Raw genomic sequence first — 23,844 nt, 5'->3', positions numbered from 1 at the left:
TTTTTCCAGCTGTTTTCCAGCCCTTTTCCAGCTCTTTCCTGGCTTTTTTTCCAGCTGTTTCCCAGCCCTTTTCCAGTTCTTTCCTGGCTATTTTTCCAGCTCTTTCCTGGCTATTTTTCCAGCTGTTTCCCAGCCCTTTTCCCACTATTTCCTGGCTATTTTTCCAGCTATTTCCTGGCTATTTTTCCAGCTATTTCCTGGCGTTTTTTCCAGCTCTTTCCTGGCTATTTTTCCAGCTGTTTCCCAGCTGTTCCCAGCCGTTTCCCAGCCATTCCCATCTTTCCTTCACCTCAGCTCTGTCCGGGATTCACCCGGGGAAAGCCGGGCTGCCCCAGAGCCCGTCCTCGGCGCGGCTCTGCCGCCACTGCCGCGCTGGGATCGGCTCTTCCCGCCGGGAACGGCACCGGGACTCACCGGGCTCTGTCCCCGCAGGGCATCGCGGGCACGGACGTGGCCAAGGAGGCGTCGGACATCATCCTGACCGACGACAACTTCACCAGCATCGTCAAGGCCGTCATGTGGGGCCGCAACGTCTACGACAGCATCTCCAAGTTCCTGCAGTTCCAGCTCACCGTCAACGTGGTGGCCGTCATCGTGGCCTTCACCGGCGCCTGCATCACACAGGTGAGCTCACCTGGGCGGGTGGGACAAGGAGGGGGAGTCACCTGGGTGGGTGGGACACAGGGGGGACTCACCTGGGTGGGTGGGACACGGCAGGGACTCACCTGGACAGGTGGGACAGGGTGGTGGCCGTCATCGTGGCCTTCACCGGCGCCTGCGTCACCCAGGTGAGCTCACCTGGGTGGGTGGGACACGGAGGGGACTCACCTGGACGGGTGGGACAGGGTGGTGGCCGTTGTCTTGGCCTTCACCGGCGCCTGTGTCACCCAGGTGAGCTCACCTGGGTGGGTGGGACACGGAGGGGACTCACCTGGACAGGTGGGACAGGGTGGTGGCCGTTGTCTTGGCCTTCACCGGCGCCTGTGTCACCCAGGTGAGCTCACCTGGGTGGGTGGGACACACTGGGGGACTCACCTGGACAGGTGGGACAGGGTGGTGGCCGTTGTCTTGGCCTTCACCGGCACCTGCATCACACAGGTGAGCTCACCTGGACAGGTGGGACACGGGGGGGGACTCACCTGGACAGGTGGGACAGGGTGGGGGACTCACCTGGACAGGTGGGACAGGGTGGTGGCCGTCATCGTGGCCTTCACCGGCGCCTGCATCACTCAGGTGAGCTCACCTGGGCAGGTGGGACACAGTGGGGGACTCACCTGGGTGGGTGGGACACAGTGGGGGACTCACCTGGACAGGTGGGACAGGGTGGTGGCCGTTGTCTTGGCCTTCACTGGCGTCTGCGTCACCCAGGTGAGCTCACCTGGGCGGGTGGGACACAGTGGGGGACTCACCTGGGCAGGTGGGACAAGGTGGTGGCCGTCATCGTGGCCTTCACCGGCGCCTGCATCACACAGGTGAGCTCACCTGGGATAAAAATGAACCTCCAGCGAGGCTTTTCCGTGGAAATCCCAAAATCTCTGGTCTGTCCCCATTAGGACTCTCCCCTGAAGGCCGTGCAGATGCTGTGGGTGAACCTGATCATGGACACGTTCACCTCACTGGTGCTGCCCTCAGAGTGGGCATTTCTGATTCCCTGGATAAAAATGAACTTCCAGAAAGGCTTTTCCTTGGAAATCCCAAACTCCCTGGTTTCTCCCCTGCAGGACTCTCCCCTGAAGGCCGTGCAGATGCTGTGGGTGACCCTGATCATGGACAAATTCTCCTTGCTGGCACTGGCCACAGAGCCGGCAGCTCAGTGCTGCGATTTCTGAGTCCAACAGGAGAAATGAACTTCCAGCGAGGATTTTCCTTGGAAATCCCAACAATCCCTGGTTTCTCCCCTGCAGGACTCTCCCCTGAAGGCCGTGCAGATGCTCTGGGTGAACCTGATCATGGACAGATTCTCCTTGCTGGTGCCAGCCATGGAGCCAGCAGCTCAGAGCGGGGATTTCTGATTCCTTGGGAAAAAATAAACTTCCAGCGAGGCTTTTCCTTGGAAATCCCAAACTCCCTGATCTTCCCCCTGCAGGACTCTCCCCTGAAGGCGGTGCAGATGCTCTGGGTGAACCTGATCATGGACACGTTCTCCTTGCTGGCCATGGAGCCGGCAGCTCAGTGCTGGGATTTTTGAGTCTTCCAGAAAAGCTTTTCCTTGGAAAATCCCAACAATCCCTGATCTCTCCCCTGCAGGACTCTCCCCTGAAGGCCGTGCAGATGCTGTGGGTGAACCTGATCATGGACACGTTCACCAGCAGCTCAGAGTGGGCATTTCTGATTCCTTGGGAAAAAATCAACTTCCAGAGAGGCTTTTCCTTGGAAAATCCCAACAATTCCTGGTTTCTCCCCTGCAGGACTCTCCCCTGAAGGCCGTGCAGATGCTCTGGGTGAACCTGATCATGGACACGTTCACCAGCAGCTCAGAGCGGGAATTTCTGAGTCCCATGGGAGAAATAAACTTCTAGTGAGGCTTTTCCTTGGAAAATCCCAACAATCCCTGATCTCTCCCCTGCAGGACTCTCCCCTGAAGGCCGTGCAGATGCTCTGGGTGAATCTGATCATGGACACGTTCGCCTCGCTGGCGCTGGCCACGGAGCCGCCCACGGAGTCGCTGCTGCTGCGCAAACCCTACGGGCGGAACAAGCCGCTCATCTCGCGCACCATGATGAAAAACATCCTGGGCCACGCCGTGTACCAGCTCACCATCATCTTCACCCTGCTGTTCGCTGGTGAGATGGGCAGGGGAGAGCGGGAAATGGAGGGGGAGAAGGGGAAGGAAGGGAAGGGAAGGGAAGGGAAGGGAAGGGAAGGGAAGGGAAGGGAAGGGAAGGGAAGGGAAGGGAAGGGAAGGGAAGGGAAGGGAAGGGAAGGGAAGGGAAGGGAAGGGAAGGGAAGGGAAGGGAAGGGAAGGGAAGGGAAGGGAAGGGAAGGGAAGGGAAGGGAAGGGAAGGTTTGGGAAGGGAAGGGAAGGTTTGGGAAGGGAAGGGAAGGGAAGGGAAGGTTTGGGAAGGTTTGGGAAGGTTTGGGAAGGTTTGGGAAGGTTTGGGAAGGGAAGGGAAGGGAAGGGAAGGGAAGGGAAGGGAAGGGAAGGGAAGGGAAGGGAAGGGAAGGGAAGGGAAGGGAAGGGAAGGGAAGGGAAGGGAAGGGAAGGGAAGGGAAGGGAAGGGAAGGGAAGGGAAGGGAAGGGAAGGGAAGGGAAGGGAAGGGAAGGGAAGGGAAGGGAAGGTTAGGGAAGGTTTGGGAAGGGAAGGGAAGGGAAGGGAAGGGAAGGGAAGGGAAGGGAAGGGAAGGGAAGGGAAGGGAAGGGAAGGGAAGGGAAGGAAAGGAAAGGAAAGGAAAGGAAAGGAAAGGAAAGGAAAGGAAAGGAAAGGAAAGGAAAGGAAAGGGGAAAAAGAGAGAAGGAAAGGAGAAGGAGAAGAGGAAAAAAGGTAAGGGAAAAGGAAAGGGGAAAAGGAAAAGGGAAAGAAAAGGAAAAGAGAAAAGGAAAAGATAAATGGAAAAGAAAAGGAGAAAAGGAAAAGAGAAAAGGAAAGGAGAAGAAGAGGGAAAAGAGAAAGGAAAAGGAAAGGGGAATAGGAGAAAAGGAAAAGGGAAGGAGAAAAGGAAAAGGAAAAAAGGCAAAGAAAAAGGAAAGGAAAAGGAGAAAAGGAAAAGGAGAAGGAAAAGGGGCAGAGTCCCCTCCTTGCCCACCATCACCCTCGTTGTCACTGCCTCGGTGCCCTCACGCAGGGCAGAGCTTTGTGAGTGGTGGGTGGGAAGCAGAGCGGTGACCCAGGGAGGTTTGTTCTGCTCCTGGGTGCCCAATTGGAGCCTCTCATCCTTCTTAAGGACATTTCAGCTCAGCAGGGCTGGCACAGGGTCAGGGTGCCCCAACCCTGCTCCCTCTTCCTCCGCCTCTCATCCTCCGCCCTCTTCCCTTCCCCAAATCCCTTTTTTCCCCTCTCAGGGGAGAAGTTTTTCGACATCGACAGCGGCCGGAACGCCCCCCTGCACTCTCCCCCCAGCGAGCACTACACCATCGTCTTCAACACCTTCGTGATGATGCAGCTCTTCAACGAGATCAACGCCCGCAAGATCCACGGCGAGAGGAACGTCTTCGAGGCCATCTACCGCAACCCCATCTTCTGCGCCGTGGTGCTGGGCACCTTCACCGCCCAGGTGACCCCCGGGGCATTGCCCTGTCCCCTCGCCCTGCCCCAGGCCTGTCGTGGTGCCAGCATGGGCTGGGTGGAGCTCAGAGAGAGCTGAGCTGGTGGAGGGTGTCCCCACGCACGGGTCTGGGTGGGATTTGGATCTCTCCCAGCCTAAAATGTGCTGGGATTTTGTGATTTGGGGGTTAGGGCGTGTTGGGAGGGGGATCTGGTGTTTTTGTCGGGTTCTCGGTCTGGGCGTGAGGTTCCTGCTCCTTTCTGGTGTTGCACAAAATTTGCTTGAGGTCCTTGTTGCTAAAATTCCCAGCCTGGATGTGAGGTCATTGTTGCTAAAATTCCCAGCCTGGATATGAAGTCCCTGCTCCTTTCTGGTGTTCCACAAAATTCCCAGCCTGGATATGAGGTCCTTGCTCCTCAAATTCCCAGCCTGGATATGAAGTCCCTGCTCTTTTCTGGTGTTCCACAAAATTCCCAGCCTGGATGTGAGGTCTTTGTTAAAATTCCCAGCCTGGATCTGAGGTCCTTGTTCAACAAAATTCCCAGCCTGGATGCAAGGTCGTTGTTGCTAAAATTCCCAGCCTGGATGTGAGGTCCCAGCTCTTTTCTGGTGTTCCACAAAATCCTCAGGCTGACTGGAAGGTCCCTTGCTCCTCTCTGGTGTTCCACAAAATTCCCAGCCTGGATATGAGGTCCCTGCTCCTTTCTGGTGCCCCACAGATTTTCCAGTCTGGATCAGAGCTCTTTGCTCCTCTCTGGTGTTCCACAAAATTCCCAGCCTGGATGTGAGGTCTTTGTTGCTAAAATTCCCAGCCTGGGTGCAAGGTCCTTATTGCTAAAATTCCCAGCCTGGATGTGCGGTCCAGGCTCTTTTCTGGTGTTCCACAAAATCCTCAGACTGACTGGGAGGTGCTTTGCTCCTCTCTGGTGTTCCACAAAACTCCCAGCCTGGATGTGACGTCCTGGCTCTTTTCTGGTGTTCCACAAAATTCCCAGCCTGAATATGAGGTCCCTGCTCCTTTCTGGTGCCCCATAGATTGTCCAGTCTGGATCAGAGCTCTTTGCTCCTCTCTGGTGTTCCACAAAATTCCCACCCTGAGTGCAAGGTCCTTGCTCTTAAAATTCCCTGCCTGGATGCGAGGTCCTTGCTCCTCAAATTTCCAGCCTGGGTGTGACGTCCTGGCTCTTTTCTGGTGTTCCACAAAATTCCCATCCTGGATGTGTGAGGTCCGTGCTCCTGCTGTAACCCCAGGGAAGAGGGAAGAGTGGCCCAAAGGCCTTTCCAGGCCCAGGCTGTGACTCGTGTCTCCCGTGCTGCAGATCGTGATCGTGGAGTTTGGTGGGAAACCCTTCAGCTGCTCGGGGCTCACCCTCAGCCAGTGGTTCTGGTGCGTTTTCATCGGAGTGGGAGAGCTCCTGTGGGGCCAGGTAAGGACAATCCCAAATTCCTGCCCTGTCCCTCTGTCCCTGCCCGTGTTCTCCCTGTTTTTATCCCAGGGCAGCTCTTTAGGAAGGGGCTAAAAAAGTTCTTGTAGGTTTGGACAGAACACGCCAGACACCAAGGTATTTTAGACTTGAATGTTTATTATTTTTTATCATTTTTTTGAGTTTTGTTTAAGAAGGCAAGAAAATGGTTATTTTTATTTTGTTTTAAACGGATGTGAGGTGTCCCTGCTCTTTTCTGGTGCTCCTCAAAATTCTCAGGCTGAGTAAGAGGTCCCTTGCTCCTCTCTTATTTAAACAATAAGCAAAACTAATTAAAACTGAAGTTATTTTTATTTATAATTTAATTAAAGGTTACTTAATGTCTGTAGTGCGGGCTTTTACTAACTAATTAGAAAAGATTACTAAAACTTCGTTCCCTCCTGTCTTGGTTTGAGAAGACAGGTGCCTGCCAGGGAAAACTGGAGTTGGAATGGAAAATGTAAACCCCCCTCCCTCCAAATTATTATAATTTTGCAGTTAAAGGTTTTCAGGCAGAGTTTTGGGAAATGGAATAACAGTTCTTTACTAGGAATATTAAAAAAAAATACAAATGTAATAGTACAAAAACAAACCAAACCCTAGAAACCCTGACAGAAACCATTAACAGAGGGAGGACAAGGGAGGACAGAACACACCAGACACGAAGCTATTTTGGACTTAAAAAATAATAAATTATTTTTATTCAAGATAGATTTTTACGAGGTGTGACTGTGAGCCTTTAATTGCCCATTAACAGCAGATATCCCCCAAGGGTGGACAGAACACACCAGACACAAAGCTATTTTGGAATTTAAAAATAATAAATTATTTTTTATCTAAGATAGATTTTTACAAAGTGTGAGTTGTGAGCCTCAATGTCCCATAAACAGCAGATATCCCCGAGGGTGGGCATAACACACCAGACACGAAGCTATTTTGGACTTGGATGTTTATTATTTTTTATCTAAGATAGATTTTTACAAAGTGTGATTGTGAGCCTTTAATTGCCCATTAACAGCAGATATCCCCCAAGGGTGGACAGAACACACCAGACACGAAGCTATTTTGGAATTTAAAAATAATAAATTATTTTTTATCTAAGATATATTTTTATAAGGTGTGATTGTGAGCCTTTAATTGCCCATTAACAGCAGATATCCCCCGAGGATGGGCAGAACACACCAGACACGAAGCTATTTTGGAATTTAAAAATAATAAATTATTTTTTATCCAAGATACATTTTTACAAAGTGTGATTGTGAGCCTTTAATTGCCCATTAACAGCAGATATCCCTGAGGGTGGACAGAACACACCAGACACGAAGCTATTTTGGACTTAAAAAATAATAAATTATTTTTTATCTAAGATACATTTTTTCAAAGTGTGAGTTGTGAGCCTCAATGTCCCATAAACAGCAGATATCCCCCAAGGGTGGACAGAACACACCAGACATGAAGCTATTTTGGAATTTAAAAATAATAAATTATTTTTTATCTAAGATAGATTTTTACAAGATGTGAGTTGTGAGCCTTTAATTGCCCATTAACAGCAGATATCCCTGAGGGCGGACAGAACACACCAGACACGAAGCTATTTTGGACTTAAAAAATAATAAATTATTTTTATTCAAGATAGATTTTTCCGAGATGTGATTGTGAGCCTTTAATTGCCCATTAACAGCAGATATCCCTGAGGGTGGACAGTGGAGACAGAGATCACAAACCCTGCCCCACCTGGTTTTATCAGCTGGGCTTTTATCAGAAGGAATCCACCCTCCTCCCCTGGAGTTATAAGAGATAAAGAAAAAAGAAACCATCTTTCTACAGATGAAACAGAACACACAATTTTTGGTTATATAACCCAAGACACCTTCTCGTCCCCACCCCGCTGCACAGGGACACACCCAGCAGTGACAGTGACATCCCCGCTGGGTCCTGGCAGCTCCCCGGGGGTGCCGATGGCACTGCCACCACCTCATTCCCCGATTGTCCCCTCAGGTGATCTGCACCGTGCCCACGAGCCACCTGAAGTTCCTGAAGGAAGCCGGGCACGGCATCACCAAGGAGGAGATCCCCGAGGAGGAGCTGCCCGAGGACGCCGACGAGATCGACCACGCCGAGATGGAGCTGCGGCGGGGGCAGATCCTCTGGTTCCGGGGGCTCAACAGGATCCAGACCCAGGTACTGGGGGACAGCAGGGACAGGGGGGCTCTGTCTCCTTCTGCCTCGCCCTCTCCAGGGGCTCTCTCTGCCCAGAAGTGACGGCGGCTGCCGCTCCGAGGGTGGCGTCGCTCCCAGCCCCGCACGCTGCCCGTGCCTCTCCAGGAAAATCTGGATTTTTGGGAGGCTGTTCTGCTGGGTGGGTGGCCAGCAGGAGGCTGGACGTGCCACTGGTGGTCACCTCTGTGGCACAGGAGGGGTCCACGGAGCCCCCCTGGGCTCTGCTGGGGTGCTGTTCCCAGTGGGAATGTGCCCAGCAGGGATTTGGTGGCACCAGACCCTCGCTCCCTGTGCCACCCCCTCTGTGCCAGCCCCACACCCGGAGCTCTCGGCCCCACGGCACAGAAGGGGAGAAAATCTCTCCATCTTCTTCTGACATCCCTTGGTTTTCCCTGAGGTTTTTTTCTTTTTCCCTGATTTTTGCCTTTTTCTCCACCCCCAAAGGGTGGATTTTTTGCTCCCACTGAGCGGGGGGAGCTCCGTGCCCCTCACTTTCCCTGCAGGCCAGGACAGCGCTGTCCCATGGTGTCCCCAGGCACGCAGAGCTGGGACAAAGGGACAAAGGGTCACCTTTGCTCCTCCTCCTCGCTGTCCCTGTGACAAACACACGGCCCAGGGACAGGGTCAGGGGCAGAGTTAACCTTCCTTCTCCTCTGTGCGCTGTCACCCCACAGTGTCACCTCGATGGCTTCGGGGTGGAGCTCAGCCTCGATTCCCGGCTGGCTGTGAGCACCGAGGGGTTTTTGTGGGGGTAACCAGTGCTTCACTCACAGGAACAACTCGCTGGGAGCTTCCAGGACCTTCTGGAGGTGGTCCAGCTGGAAATGTGGGAGCTCTGAGGGGCTGCGGTGCCACAGGTGCCCCTGGGGCTGGAGCTTGCAGGTGTTTCCCTGTGGTGGGGCCGAGATGAGCTCGTGCCACACGAGAAATGCTCCTGGGTGCTGCTGGCACGTCCTGGAGCCTCCTCAGGGTCCAGCCCGAGCCTTGAGGGGGCTCCTGTCCCCACTGGGGGTGTCTGAAATGGGCACAGGGCTCTTTTCCCCAGGCTGGGGGAGAAGAGGGACACCAGAGTGGGGCAGGAGCAGCTCCACAGCCAGAGCTGGGGCTGGAGGAGGCGTCCAAAAGGTGCCACAGGGCTGGCGTGACCCGGCCACAGAGCGCCCAGGAAGCCACAGATGCTGCTTGGGACAAGCCTTGAAACAAACACCCACAGGGACAACCCTGGAGAGGGGCTGGAACATCTCCTGCTGCCACGGGAGCTGTGGGGACTGTCCCCAAAATGTCCCCAACAGGCCCTGTCCCACCAGCTGCCCTCTGCTCGCACCTCTGCCCGCCCTCTCTGCCTCTCTCTGCTCCTCCTGCAGGTTTTCGGGGTCACCCCGGGTGTTTCCTCTGCCACCGCCTCCCGCCACAGCCTTTCCCTGGTGGGGGACCAGCCCTGCTGCTCTCAGCAAGGGCAGGAATTTCTCTGCTCCCCCCCAGCACCACCAGCAAAACCCCACGAGGGTTTGGGGGAGCGTGGGGTGGTGGAATGGAGGGGGGGGCCTCTCTTCCTTTTTCCTCTTCCTCGCCTCTCCATCCTCCTCCTCCTCTTTCCTTGCTGTCTGTGTGTCTGCCCAGCCTCCCTGTCCCCTGTCCCCTGTCCCCTGTCCCTGTCCCTGTCCCCGGCCGGGTGTCGCTATCTCACTCTCTGGTTCTTTGCAGATGGACGTAGTTTACACATTCCAGACCGGCGCCTCCTCTTTGCAGGGAGCCCTCAGGAGACAGCCTTCCATCGTGAGCCAGCACCACGATGTAAAAAATGTTTCTAGCCCAACCCATGTAGCTCTTTCCTCCGTCAATTCCACTCCCACCACTTCTGCTGTTGCTGCTGCTGCTGCATCTCCTCCTGCGGGCAGTGAGTGATGGTCTATTACAATGCATGACTTCTAATAACCACAGACAGCACCTGCACACACCTAACCCCGCCTGCTCTCTCTCCCTCTCAGCCTTCACTCGCACACTCAGCCCCAAAACGTGAAGGACGGGGCGGGAAATTGTTCAAAACCCCCCAGGTTGTTTTTTTTTTTATGCTGTCAACAAAGTTGTGAGCATTTCTGGTCCTTTCCCCAGTCCGGTTCTTCGTTGTTTCCTCCAGTTTTACCTCTTCTCCTCCTTTGCAGGGCTGGTGTTTGAGTCCACCCCGTCCTGAGGGCGGGCAAAAAGCAAAAATTGGCGGTTTTTCCTCAAAAAAGCCCCAGTTCAGGAGCACTGCTGGGAGAAGGGCAAGGCTGAGCCCGAATCCTGCTGGTTCTTCCCTCTGCCCGGCCCTGGCACACCCAGGGATGGGCAGAGGCGTCGCTTGAATCTCTTTTGGGGACAGAGTGGCCTTTGGGGCTGTCCTCAAGGCTGAGCCACAGCAAGGAGGGACAAGCAGGGTTTGCCCCTGCTGTGGGTGCTGCCTGTGGGCTCAGCTGGTGACACCTCGGGGCTGCTGTCCCTTTCTCTGTGACACCTTGGGGCTGCTGTCCCTTTTTCTGTGACACCTCGGGGCTGCTGTCCCCTTCTCTGTCCCCACCTGGGGACTTGCATGGCGTGGGGACAAAGCTGAGCCATCCCTGGGCTGCCCTGGGGACATCCCTGGGGTTCTGCTGGTGCCCAGGGCAGCCGGAGGATCCTCGGTGCCCACCTTGCTCTGCACACTCTGGATCTTGGGGTGTGCAGACACTGCTGTGCATGGAAAAAGGGCATGGAAAACAATTCCTGCTGGATCCCAGTGGGAATTTTTAATCCTGGATCTGCCACTGGGGTTCCAGACCCTAAAAAAAAGGCCCTGTCTGGTGCAGAGCCCCTCTGTGTGTTCATCGTGGGGTGCTCTGCACACTCTGGATCTTGGGGTGTGCAGACACTGCTGTGCATGGAAAAAGGGCATGGAAAACAAATTCTGCTGGATCCCAGTGGGAATTTTTAATCCTGGATCCACCACTGGGGTTCCAAACCCCTAAAAAAAAAAGCCCCTCTGTGCAGAGCCCCTCTGTGTGTTCATCGTGGGCTGCTCTGCACGTGCTGGATCCCAGAGTGTGCAGACAAAACTGTGCATGGAAAAAGGGCATGGAAAACAAATTCTGCTGGATCCCAGTGGGAATTTTTAATCCTGGATCTGGTACTGGGTTTTCAAACCCTAAAAAAAGGCCCTGTCTGGTGCAGAGCCCTCTGTGTTGTGGGCTGCTCTGCACACTCTGGATCTTGGGGTGTGCAGACAAAACTGTGCATGGAAAAAAGGGCATGGAAAACAATTCCTGCTGGATCCCAGTGGGAATTTTTAATCCTGGATCTGGTACTGGGTTTTCAAACCCTAAAGAAAGGCCCTGTCTGGTGCAGAGCCCCTCTGTGTTGTGGGCTGCTCTGCACACTCTGGATCTTGGGTTGTGCAGACAAAACTGTGCATGGAAATGGGCATGGAAAACAATTCCTGCTGGATCCCAGTGGGAATTTTTAATCCTGGATCCGCCACTGGGGTTCCAGACCCCCAAAAACGCCCTCTCTGTGTTGATCCAGCTCTGCACACGCTGGATCCCGGGGCGTGCAGACACAGAGCTGTGCATGGAAATGGGCACAGAAACCTCATTCCTGCTGGGTATCAATGGGAATGCTGGATATCAATGGGAATGCTGGATATCAATGGGAATGCTGGATCCCGGGTTTCCAGAGCCCCAGAAAAGGCCCTGTCTGATGTCAGCCCCTGGGTGTGTTCCTTGTTGGGGCTGGTGAGCACGTGGCCGTGGGTTGTGTCTGCAGGCTGGGAGCAGGGAACGTGTCTCTGCTGGATAATTGGCTTTTTTATTGCACACTCACTTATCCCCGCTCTCCTCTGATTAGAGAAATACCCTCAGTGACTTTCTGGAGAGCTTTCAGGCTCCGCTGTTTATGCACTGTGGGGGAGGAGAGAGAATTTGGGATAATTTTGTTTTCTCTCTGTTTAGCTGACTCTGAGGCTGGCAGCTGATTGGGTTTAACCCCAGCGATTCTGGAGCAGCACAGCTGCCTCCTGCATCTGGGAAAACCTCCAGGATTTTCTGCTGGAATAAAATCTGCTTAGAGGGGCTCAGAGCGGAGGGTTTGAGGGGGTGGGGACGAGACCAAAATGCAGCTTTTTTTTGCAGTCTGTGGATCTGTGTTTTCCCCATTTTTGCAGCGAGGGATTAAAAAACCTGGCTAGCTAAACTTCACCAGGAGCCACCCCAGGTCTCCGAATCTTCCTGCTGTTTTCTTGCCTGGATTTCTCTCATTTCCCTCTGCTGCTTCCCTCTCTCCCAAAGCTCCTCTTCCCTCCACGCACATCCGTGGTGTCCCTCTCCCGTGGATGAGTTTTGCCAGGGCTGGGCTTGGCTGTGTCCCTGCTGGAATTGCTGGAGAGGTCTCTGCTGGTTCAGGTTTTGCAGGAATCCTGCCCTGGATCCAGGCAGGGGATGTGGGATGTGATTCCCGTGGGGCTGGCCCAGCACGTGGAGGTTTCACGGGAATGAATTCCTTGCGTTTGAAGTTTCCAGGTGGAGAGGAGGCGGCAGCCGGGCCCGTGGGCGGCTCCGGGCTGGAATTCAGCTCTGCCTGCCTCATTCAGAGCACATTTCCCTTCCTTTGACGAGGGAACAGCTGAATCCAGCTCGCAGCAGGCGACGGAGAAAGGAGGAAAATCTGAGGGAAGCTGCAGCAGGAGCTCCTTGAGGGGGGACTGAGCAGGAAACCGGGCACAAAATTCCCTGGAATTGCTCCAGGGAGCCTTCCCTGCTGCTCCCAGGGGTGCTGGACAAATCTGCAGAGCTCTGGGGGTGATTCCTGGGGAGAGGAGATCTGGTCCCACACAGAGCTTCTGTGGAGCTGCTCCTAAATCTGAGCCCGTAGGTGCCACCTCCTGGTGGCCCTGGCAGTCCCTGGGCTCTCCTTGGCCACCTCCTGGTGGCCCTGGCAGTCCCTGGGCTATCCTTGGCCACCTCCTCATGGCCCTGGCAGTCCCTGGGCTCTCCTTGGCCACCTCCTGGTGGCTCTGGCAGTCCCTGGGCTCTTCTTGGCCACCTCCTCATGGCCCTGGCAGTCCCTGGGCTGTCCTTGGCCACCTCCTCATGGCCCTGGCAGTCCCTGGGCTATCCTTGGCCACCTCCTCATGGCCCTGGCAGTCCCTGGGCTCTCCTTGGCCACCTCCTCATGGCCCTGGCAGTCCCTGGGCTCTTCTTGGCCACCTCCTGGTGGCCCTGGCAGTCCCTGGGCTGTCCTTGGCCACCTCCTGGTGGCTCTGGCAGTCCCTGGGCTGTCCTTGGCCACCTCCTGGTGGCTCTGGCAGTCCCTGGGCTGTCCTTGGCCACCTCCTCGTGGCTCTGGCAGTCCCTGGGCTGTCCTTGGCCACCTCCTGGTGGCCCTGGCAGTCCCTGGGCTGTCCTTGGCCACCTCCTGGTGGCCCTGGCAGTCCCTGGGCTGTCCTTGGCCACCTCCTGGTGGCCCTGGCAGTCCCTGGGCTGTCCTTGGCCACCTCCTGGTGGCCCTGGCAGTCCCTGGGCTCTCCTTGGCCACCTCCTCGTGGCTCTGGCAGTCCCTGGGCTCTTCTTGGCTCTGTTGGATTCTCCTTGGATTCTCCTTGGCTCGGTTATCCTTGATCCAGTTGGTTTTTTAGGGGTCAGGACTTGCCGTTCTCAAGTGGTTGCTGATGACCAGTCCGAGGTGGCCTCGCTGGTGTCCCTTGTCCTGTGCATTCATCCTGAATTTATCCAGGGTGCACAAATCCAGCTCTGAGCTGGTTCCCAGCTCCCTCCAATTCCCATTTTTCCAGACCAGGGGTGCCCCAGGCTCATCCCCTCGGTGCCTGTGCCCTGCTCCCTGTGCAGGAGCTCCAGGGGCTGCTTCCAGCTGGGATGAGCCCAGCCCGTGCCAGGAAATGCCTCCTGATCCTTGGAAGAACCAGGGATGAGAGAGGGCAGGGAGAACTTCCAGGGTTCCAGGCGCAAGGAAGGAATTCCCTGCTCTGGTTCTGTGGGATCAGAGATCCCCAGGATCCTCAGGAGGGGGGTGAATTCCAGGGAGAGCTGAAATCAAGGGATGTTTTAGCCCAGCCCATCTCACCAGGATTTGGGGTGAGGTCTCTGCTCCCCCCTCCTGCCACGCCTGCAGCCCACAGAGGTGGCAGGACACAGCCTCTGGTTTCCTCCACCACCCAGGGGGTTTCTGGATCGTTCCCCTCCAGCTCTGCCCTCTCCACTCCCTCAGGGGAGAGGATTCCCACAGAGGATTCCCTTTGGTGGGATCTGCATCTCCTCCCTTCCGTGCCGCAGTTCCAGCCCCAGGGACACCACGGGAGCAGGGGAGGCAGCTGGGGAGGAGCAAAGCTCCTTCTGTGGAGCACAGTGATTAAAATTGCTCCAGGGAGCCTTCCCTGCTGCTTCCAGGGGTGCTGGACAAACCTCCAGGGTCTGCAGAGATTTCCTGGTCCCACACGAGCTCTGCTCCACGGAGCTGAGGCTTCTCTTGCTTCCCTAAAATCCCAGCAGATCCCAGAATTTGCCACCCTCCTGATCCGAAATCTGGGAGCTGGAAGGGTTTGAGGTGGGATTGCAGAGGATCCGGAGGGAGCAGGGGATCCACTGGCAGTCGCCATCCCGGCGTGTCCCCAGAGCCATCCCCTGGTGCTCCAAACCTGGCTCTGCATCTCCTGCCTCAGCCTGGATTTTGGTGGAGGTTTCCCAGGATTGTGGCTGGAATTTTAAATATCCAACAGAATCTATTCTGAATCTGCTTCAGCCTGGATTTTGGAGGAGGTTTCCCAGGATTGTGGCTGGAATTTTAAATATCCAACAGAATCTGAACTGGTTCCCAGCTCCATCAAATTCCCATTTTTCCAGTTCCAGTTTGGAAACCACTGCATCTCCTGCAGGTGCAGGGAAGGATCCGTGGGGTTTCCCAGGATTTTGTGTGTGGCTGGAATTCCTTGAAAATACCCAACAGAACCTGAACTGGTTCCCAGCTCTACCAAATCCCCATTTTTCCAGTTCCAGTTTGGAAACCACTGGATCTCCTGCAGGTGCAGGGAAGCATCCAGAGCTCCAGCAGTGCTGAGAAACCCACACAGACCTGGGTGTTCACCTGCATCCCTTCCCTCCTCACAGCACGCACCTGGATTTTGTGCTTCCCACAACCCCCAAAAAATCCAGGGACGCCTTTGGGAACCCCCATTCCTCCCCAGACGTGTAGGAACGACCCAGCCCAACCCCACCCAGGGCTCCCAGTAGATTTTCCCCGCTGTTTGCCTAACCCACCTCCTCCCGGAGCCGTAGTTCCCCCACCTCGTTGTCCTTGTGTCCGTCCACACACACACACAGATTTAACGAGCGACTAATTAACGCATTTTGGCTTCCGGAGCGGTGGTGTTGGGGGTGGTGGTTTTTGAGTCGTTTTTGAGTCGTTTTTGAGTCGTTTTTGAGTCGTCCTGTGTCTTTCCTTGCAGCTTTGGTGGGTTCCCCACCAGCCCCGTAGTGCCTGACTGCCCCCAGCCCACCGTAGATGTCTCATTTTTGACCAACCTGTCTGTCCAGTGGTGATTTCGTTGCCTGTGGTCGTGCTGTATTTTTGGTTTTTCATTTCCTTTGTCCGATGGTTGTCTCTCATCATTTATTTCCACTTCCACCCTCGAGCCTGCCCCGTGGCAAACCCCGACTGACCCCTGTTTTTTCTCCCCGCCGCCGCCCAGATCAAAGTGGTGAATGCGTTCCGTAGCTCCCTCTACGAAGGCCTCGAGAAACCCGAATCCAGAAGCTCCATCCATAACTTCATGACCCACCCGGAGTTCATCCTGGAGGAAGACGAGCCTCGGACACCGTTCCTGGACGGCGCCGACGACGAGCCCGAGCCTGACGGACTCCAGCAGCAGCAGCAGCGCGGCTCGACGGCCCTCAACAGGAACAACAACGCCGTGGACGGCCAGTTCAGCTTCCCCGAGCCCGGGAGCCCCTTCCACAGCCTGGAGACGTCCGTTTGACCTTGGAACTCGGAATTCCCACTCCTCCTCCTCCTCTTCATCATCGTCATCTTCCTCATCCGCCTCGGCCCCGTGTGATGCCGGCACCAGGACTGATCACACGCTGCGGTCGCTCCGTGTCAAACTGCTCATGCCTGTGTCATCATCTGGGTTTTGTTGGGGTTTTGGGGTTTATTTTTGGGGAGGGTTGGGGGTTTTATCTGGGTTTTGTTTCATTTTGTTCTTTTTTTTTTACCATTTTTTAGCAGTGGGAACCAGAGTACCACCACGCTGGGTGTTGGGAGAGAGGCTAAGCCCAACGAAAAGCAACAAAAAAAAACAACAATTGTGCATCTCCATCCCTGATTTTCCGTGGTACTCACCCAGGGGAAGCTGCCAGGTTCTTTCCTCTCTGAGAGTTGGGCTCCAGCCACCTGGAGCCAGGGAGTTTTCACTTTGGAAAAATGCATGTTCCAAGGAAATTCAAATTGTTGTAGTCTTACACGCCCTCAGCCTGAAGGCTGGGGGTGCACTTGTGATTTTATCTTAATTATTTTTTTTGGTGGGTTTTTCGTTTTTTCCACTCGTGGTTTTTAGGGTTTATTTTTCTTCTAACGTTGGGGTTTGCTCTTTGCTTGTGGGATTTACCCCCTTCCCCAGTGGGAAGTGGGGAGGGGCACTCACCGCTCCAGTGCGAAAATTAAGGAATAAACTAAAAACTCCCAGCCAGGGGAAGGTTTTTACTCCAAAGTTGGAGAGATCCAGGGATGCCCACCCAGTCTTCCACCTCTGAAAAAAAGATACCTGGGCTTTTTCCAGCTCCCTTTCTGTGTGTGCCCACGTTTCCCTCTCTCCGTTTCCAAACTGGGAGATGAGAAATGAACCTGGCTTGGCTCTGACCTCGCTGCAGGGGAAAAATTCTGATTTTTCCTGCCGAGGTGGAGGTGAACCTGCCAGGGGAAAGGTGGAGAGAACCCCCCAGTTGTGAATGCTGCAGCTCCTTCCTGATGGATTTTAGGAGAGGCCTCTCTGCTGCTCTTGGTCAGGGGGAAACTCTTGGCAAGAGGATTTTTGCAGCTCTCCCAGCTCCAGGGCATTTTTGCCCTTTTTTCTGCGCTCTTGGGGTGCAGCCCCCCTCAACCTCGCAGCTCTCCCAGCTCCTGCCCTCCCCAGAGGGATTTTTGCCCTTTTTCCTGCACTCTTGGGGTGCAGCCCCCCTCAGCATCACAGCTCTCCCACCTCCTGCCCTCCCCAGAGGGATTTTTGCCCTTTTTTCTTGGGGTGCAGCCCCCCTCAGCCTCGCAGCCTCCAGGGAAGCACGGAGGGATCCGGGAGGAGGCTCCAGCCATGCCCCAAACGCCGTGGGAGGCTGAGAGTGGAGAAGCTCAGGGCACAGCAAGTCCTGGATCCTGGCAGGGATCAATCCAGCCGTGCCATGGCCCAGCACAAGGCAGGGAAGCCCACGGATGATCCCGGATTTTCCCTGAGGTTTGGCTCTTCGATGGCTGCAGGTCCTGCAGAGAAGGCGCTGCTGGAGGCTTGGGCTGCGTTTTTTGGAGGTTTTTTGGAGGATCTCTTGGATTTTTTGGAGGCTGAGTGTTTTTTGGAGGTCATCTCTTCTTCTCCTTCCCCTGCTGCCACCTCCCTGCTCTCCTCCATCCCCTCTGGCTGCGTTTTTTGGAGGATCTCTTGGATTTTTTTGGAGGCTGAGTGTTTTTTGGAGGTCATCTCTCCTTCCCCTGGAGCCCTGCCTCACCTCCACCCCTGGGAATGATCCTTTTCCTTGGAGTTGGCTCTGGATTGTCCCTGGCTCTGGATTGTCCCTGTGGCCATCCCCAGAGCAGGAGGCAGAGCCTGAGCTTCTCCTTCCCCTGCTGCCACCTCCCTGCTCTCCTCCATCCCCTCTGGCTGCGTTTTTTGGAGGATCTCTTGGATTTTTCTGGAGGCTGAGTGTTTTTTGAAGGTCATCTCTTCTTCCCCTGGAGCTCTGCCTCACCTCCATCCCTGGGAATGATCCCTTTCCTTGGAGCTGGCTCTGGATTGTCCCTGGCTCTGGATTGTCCCTGGCTCTGGATTGTCCCTGTGGCCATCCCCAGAGCAGGAGGCAGAGCCTGAGCTTCTCCTTCCCCTGCTGCCACCTCCCTGCTCTCCTCCATCCCCTCTGGCTGCGTTTTTTGGAGGTTTTTTGGAGGATCTCTTGGATTTTTTGGAGGATCTCTTGGTTTTTTTTGGAGGCTGCGTATTTTTTGGAGGTCATCTCTCCTTCCCCTGGAGCCCTGCCTCACCTCCATCCCCTCTGGCTACCTTGGCAGCAGAGAGAACGTTCTGGAAGCTCCTTCCCGAGCTCATTCCCATCCCTGGGAGCGCAGAGAGGTTTTTTTGGTGTTTATTTTTTTATTTTTTTTTGGGAAAGGCTGGCTCTGGCTGGGTTCTCCTCCCCTTTCCCGTCAGGAACGCACAGCGGAATCTCCCGTGCCTTGTCCGAGCACTGCCTGCAGCACCTCCTGCCACGCCAGGGCCCAGAGCTTTGCCAAGATTTTTTTGAAGTGTTCCTTAAACCACAACAAGAACCAAGTGTCTTCTCTTTGCCCCCTGCCCCGGCAGCGCCTCGTCCTTCCCGTGGGGTGGGAGGAAGAGGAGGAGGGAGGAAGGACGAGCTCGTTCCTGCCGAGGGAAAGGATTTATCCCAAAAATCCTGAATATCCTGAATATCCCGGTGCTGGCGAGCTGGGCTTTGTTCACTGCCAACAGCAAGGAGAAATTGCCACCACTGCCCGTCCCCGGTGTAAATTCAGTTTTCACCCCATGCCCAGCTCCTCCTTCCCTCCCTCCCCCAAGCAATGACCCAGGGGAGCGAGGGGATCTTGGGTTAAACACCAGGAAAAACAGAAAAAACCAAACAAAAAAATACCCAAACAAGAGGTGGTTTGTGGGGTTTTGGTTCTGTGCTTCAAAAACAACAACAACAACAAAAAATCACTTTTTCTATTTTAAATACTTGCAAAAAAAAACCAAAAAAAAGGTGTTCTTACAAGCTTACATAAATATTTATTAAATACTTTTTTGGGGGGGATGCACCGATTTTTTTTTTCTTTTGATATTTTTTTAATACCTCAGACCTGTTGAAAAAAAAGGAAAAAAAAAAAAAGAAGAAAGACTCAAACCAACAACAACTTCAAGCCAACTTTGGAGGGTCTCAAAGTCACTCCCAGAAATCTGTGACTGGCAGGGTTTGCCACAAAGGGTCTGGTTGGTTGTTCCTTTAGTTTGCTCTCTTTTTGTCGTTCTAATTTCCATTTTAGGAGTTGGGGGGGAGGGAGAAATAACGCTATATAAATATTATGCAAAAAAAAAAAAAAAAAGGAAAAAGAAAAAAAATCTAGTTTTCTTTAGCTCAGAAACTGATATTTTTACGTCAGCCATATGTATTTTGTTTAAAGAAAAAAAAAAAGAAAATATAGAAATCTCGAGTCCCACCACTGCGTGAGGGCAGTTGCGAGGGACACTTTAATTAATTCCGTGGATTAATTAATTCAGCCATCGGATGCCAGTCAGCTTCCTTTTCTCTGAGCAGCCATCTTTCTACTAGTTGTGAGTTGAATGACACAAATGGGGTTTTTTTATATAAATATCTATAAATTATGTTGGTGTATGGCTGGTTGCTTCAAGTATAAATGTTTCTTGTGCAGATTTCCTGTTAAATTGTTCTTTTTTTTCGGGTTAAGTTTCAGTGATATCCTGGCAGCAGCTGACTCTTGGCTTAAGTTATTGAGGACATTACACACTAAAAAAAAAAAGAGATTTGGGGGAGATTGGTGCTCCAAAAAAATAAAAATAAAAGGCATGGTCGGCGGCACGGACTTTGGGGACTCTCTGCAACATGCCTCGACTAGGGGGAGATATAAATATATATAAATATATATTATTACGAATAATTTCTTGGGTTTTTTTGCTTGAACTGCCACGAGCGCGCACGGAGCAGGGGAGGGCCCGCCAGGAATCCAAGCCACCCCCTCCCCTCCTGATCCGTGTCGGACTTCGCCTCGGAAATGCTCTGTGATTAAAACACTCTGAAAATCCTCCTGCATCCAGTTCTTGATCCCAGCAGGGCCCCTCGGGGGCGGATTTTCCGTGGATTTTTCCCCGTGGAGTTGGTACCAAAGACATCCCACCGCGGTTTGCTCTTGAGGCGTTTTCCGCTTTCTCCTGCTGAGGTTTTTTTTTTTTTATGATTTGCACAGGGAGAAAGGTGCGGGGAAGGGAGGGGTTTAATTCCATTCTTTTTTTCTTCCCAAAGTTTTTTTTTTGTTGTTTTTTTTTTTTTTTTCCGTGCAATAAAACTTCCCAGTGAAAATTTTTCCGACTGGTCTCGAGGAGGGAACAAACTTAAAGCGCATTTTTAGCATGGGTGGTTTTTCCCCTTCCAGGACCTGGAGGGTTTGGCCCTTCTTTGAGGGGACAGCTGGAAAAAATAACCCCAATCCCAAAAGCAGGAGGGCATCTCCGAGGTGGCACTGCCAGCTCCTGTCACCCTCTGTCACCACCCCGGGTCCTCGGCAGGGTTTTGTCCCTCTGGGGGGACACCTGGACCTGCATCACTTTTGCTCCCTCGTGGAGCTCAGAGTGTCCAAAACGCCCTCCTGCACCCCAAAATCTCCTCTCGGGGCATGGGGATGCGGGGGAAGCTTTTTTCTGCTTCTTTTCCACTCGAACTGGGGGGATTTTGGCACCTCTTCCTCTCCAGCATCATCCCCTCGCCCCGACTCTGCTCTCCCCAAATTCCCCAATTTTCACCCAGCAAAGCCCATGCCTAAAATTGCCTTTAGTTTATTTCCTCCCCTTCAATAAATATATATATATATACAGTCTGAACTCAACATTTATGTGTGTGTATATATATTTATCCAACGCTCTCACCAAACAAAAAACAAACCTTTCTTTTGAAGAGGGCACGTGGAGCAGAGGTTTTTTTGGTTTTTTTTTCCAGTAACTCAGTATAATAAGCACTGGTATTTTTGTATAAAAAAAATGGGAGAGAGAAAAAAGAAAAAAAACAACCAAAATACAAAACAAAAGACTGAATATTATGTGGTATGCATGACATTAAAAAAAAAACAAAACAATGGTGGTTTCAAAGCAATATGTACCCTGGTGTGTTTGCCATATCCTAGAGTCCAGCTTAAAGTGCACCTGATCTGTATTGCATTTTGATATTAATCTCTATGTACAATGTTTTGCATGTAATTTATATGGATCTTGGGAGAAAAAAAAAAAAGAAAAAAGAATCTGAATGAATTGTCCGTTGGCTTCTTCCGAGAAAACAGAGTCCGAGCAGAGATAATAATCCAAAGTGGAAGCAGCAGAGTGGTTGAGGGGTTGGAAAAAAGGGGGTGCAGTAAAAAAGAAAAATAATAAAAATGAAGAGGGAAAGAGGGCGAAGGGGAACGGTTTGGAATCAATAAAGCTTTGGCTGTTGAGCAGAAACAATGTGAGTGCATCCGGAGAATAAAATGTGCCCACGTGTAACTGTGCCGTCCGTGTGTCCGGCAGCTCGGGGAGTCTGTCCAAACCCTTCCCGAGGAGCGGCTCCAAACCCTCCCCAAGGAACGGCTCCAAACCCTCCCCGAGGAGCAGCTCCAAACCCTCCCCGAGGAGCGGCTCCAAACCCTTCCCGAGGAGCGGCTCCAAACCCTCCCCAAGGAACGGCTCCAAACCCTCCCCGAGGAGCGGCTCCAAACCCTCCCCAAGGAACAGCTCCAAACCCTCCCCGAGGAACGGCTCCAAACCCTCCCCGAGGAGCGGCTCCAAACCCTCCCCAAGGAACGGCTCCAAACCCTCCCCGAGGAGCGGCTCCAAACCCTCCCCGAGGAGCGGCTCCAAACCTTCCCCAAGGAACGGCTCCAAACCCTCCCCGAGGAGCAGCTCCAAACCCTCCCCGAGGAGCGGCTCCAAACCCTCCCCGAGGAACGGCTCCAAACCCTCCCCGAGGAGCGGCTCCAAACCCTCCCCAAGGAACGGCTCCAAACCCTCCCCGAGGAGCGGCTCCAAACCCTTCCCGAGGAGCGGCTCCAAACCCTCCCCAAGGAACGGCTCCAAACCCTCCCCGAGGAGCAGCTCCAAACCCTCCCCGAGGAGCGGCTCCAAACCCTTCCCGAGGAGCGGCTCCAAACCCTTCCCGAGGAGCGGCTCCAAACCCTTCCCGAGGAGCGGCTCCAAACCCTCCCCGAGGAGCGGCTCCAAACCCTCCCCGAGGAGCGGCTCCAAACCCTCCCCGAGGAGCGGCTCCAAACCCTCCCCGAGGAGCGGCTCCGTCCGACGGGGTGGAAGGAGGGGTGGGGATCCAACCCCAGCTGCCCTCGGTGCAGGGTTTTTGTTGTTTGGTCGCTTCTTGTTCCACCAGCTCTGGGTAAAGTCCCCAGATTGATGCTGAATGGCACCAAAAGGTGCCTGAGGGGCTGCCCTGGATCAGGGGCGCTCCCTTTTGCCATTCCCAGTGCAGGATCTGGAGCTGCTGAGGTGATCCTTGGTGGAGCTGGGATCTCCATCTCCTTGGGATCTCCATCCCCTTGGGATTTCCATCTCCTTGAGATCTCCATCCCCTTGGGATCTCCATCTCCTTGGGATCTCCATTCCCTTGGGATCTCCTTGGGAACTCCATCTCCTTGGGATCTCCATCCCCTTGGGATCTCCATCCCCTTGGGATCTCCTTGGGATCTCCTTGGGATCTCCATCCCCTTGGGATTTCCATCCCCTTGGAATCTCCATCCCCTTGGGATCTCCACCCCCTTGGGATCTCCATCCCCTTGGGATCTCCATCCCCTTGGGATTTCCATCTCCTTGGGATTTCCATCCCCTTGGGATCTCCATCTCCTTGGGATTTCTATTCCCTTGGGATTTCCATCTCCTTGGGATCTCCATCCCCTTGGGATTTCCATCTCCTTGGGATCTCCATCTCCTTGGAATCGGCTTCAGGCCACGTCCTGCTTCCATACCCAAGAGTCCTGCCCTTCAAAGAGGGATTTTGTCCAGAAAAGAAGGGAAATGTGAAATAAAATCAACCAGCCCCTTAAATCCTCTCATTCCCACTTAAATCCTCTCATTCCCAAGCATTGATTGCACTGGAGCTGTTTTTTATGGAGAAGCAGCATCAAACCCCAGGGCCATGATGAGAAAATCCCAGTGGGCTGAAAGAAAATTCCCTCCCAAACATCTCCAAATTGATTTTTGGAGCTGTTTCTAAGGGACGGGAATGGGGTGTAAAATGGGTAAAATGGGTGTAAAAGCTTTGTTGTAGAGTGTCACCTTCTCTTCCTTGCTTTGCCATGCCATGGAGGTGGCTGTGCCCACAGCTTTTAAATAAACACAGCAGCCACAATTCCTTTAATTCCCTTTTTTTTTTTTTTTTTTTTTTTTTTTTTTTTTTTTTTTTTGTAAACATAATCTGGGCTGGATGGGGAAAAAAAACGGAAAAAAAAAAAAAAAAAAAAAAAAAAAAGCCTGGGAACTCAATATATCTTCCAGTTTGGAATTCACATCCCTGAGGAGGTGTGAGGGAGGAGGCGGCACCTCAGGGCAGAGGGGCTCTGGCAGGGAGTGGGGACCATTCTTGGGACATCGGGAGGAATTTAATTTCCTCATGGAAAAGGTGACCAGGCTTTGGAAAGAGCTGCCCAGGGAGGTTTGGAGTCGTCCCCATCCCTGGAGGTGACAAGGAAGGACTGGACGTGGCACTGAGGGCTCGGGGGGATCGGGAGCAGCTTGATGATGCTGGAGGGATTTTCCCACCTAAATTCTGCGGGCACAGGGCAGGGAAGAGAAACACGGTTCGGTTCTCTTCACAGGGAAAAGCTTTACCCCCTTTATGAAGCTCTTTGAAGGATTTTTGAAGCAAAAACAACCCAGCAAACTCCGCCCCCGCTCCTCCTCCCCGCCCTCTCCCTTCCCGTGAGGGGGCGGTGAAGCCACTTCCGGCCGCCATCT

At 53.5% G+C, this 23,844-nt stretch overlaps 2 protein-coding genes across 2 annotated transcripts in view; one reads left to right on the top strand and one right to left on the bottom strand.

Moving 5' to 3' along the window:
• The window catches only part of ATP2B4 (ATPase plasma membrane Ca2+ transporting 4), a 69,112-nt gene extending 50,093 nt beyond the window's left edge, over positions 1–19,019 (top strand). Inside the window, 7 exon segments of the mRNA XM_063418699.1 lie at positions 433–624; positions 2,570–2,783; positions 4,001–4,212; positions 5,523–5,630; positions 7,665–7,847; positions 9,591–9,680; positions 15,598–19,019. Coding sequence (XP_063274769.1) covers positions 433–624; positions 2,570–2,783; positions 4,001–4,212; positions 5,523–5,630; positions 7,665–7,847; positions 9,591–9,680; positions 15,598–15,885 — 1,287 coding nt within the window. The 3' untranslated portion in view covers positions 15,886–19,019.
• Positions 16,907–18,155, bottom strand: LOC134561464 (uncharacterized). Its single transcript, XM_063418491.1, has 2 exons — positions 17,925–18,155; positions 16,907–17,890 (listed from the first exon to the last, which is right to left on the bottom strand). Exons 1-2 carry the CDS (start codon positions 18,153–18,155, stop codon positions 16,907–16,909), a joined length of 1,215 nt encoding a protein of 404 aa, XP_063274561.1.
• Positions 19,020–23,844: the final 4,825 nt, after the last annotated feature.

This window comes from Prinia subflava, chromosome 23 (genome assembly GCF_021018805.1).
Source record: "Prinia subflava isolate CZ2003 ecotype Zambia chromosome 23, Cam_Psub_1.2, whole genome shotgun sequence".
NCBI classification, from domain to species: Eukaryota; Metazoa; Chordata; class Aves; order Passeriformes; family Cisticolidae; genus Prinia; species Prinia subflava.
The sequence above is the reverse complement of the archived record's forward strand: the minus strand, read 5'-3'. Positions and strand labels throughout refer to the sequence as shown.

What these genes read in the sequence shown, in the direction of transcription:
- LOC134561464 (XM_063418491.1), bottom strand. Translation starts at nt 18,155, where the DNA reads ATGGAGGTGAGGCAGGGCTCCAGGGGAAGGAGAGATGACCTCCAAAAA. An exon ending in GGACAATCCAGAGCCAGGGA is followed by an intron (nt 17,891 to 17,924) that starts CAATCCAGAGCC and finishes CAGAGCCAGCTC; the next exon opens with CAAGGAAAGGGATCATTCCC.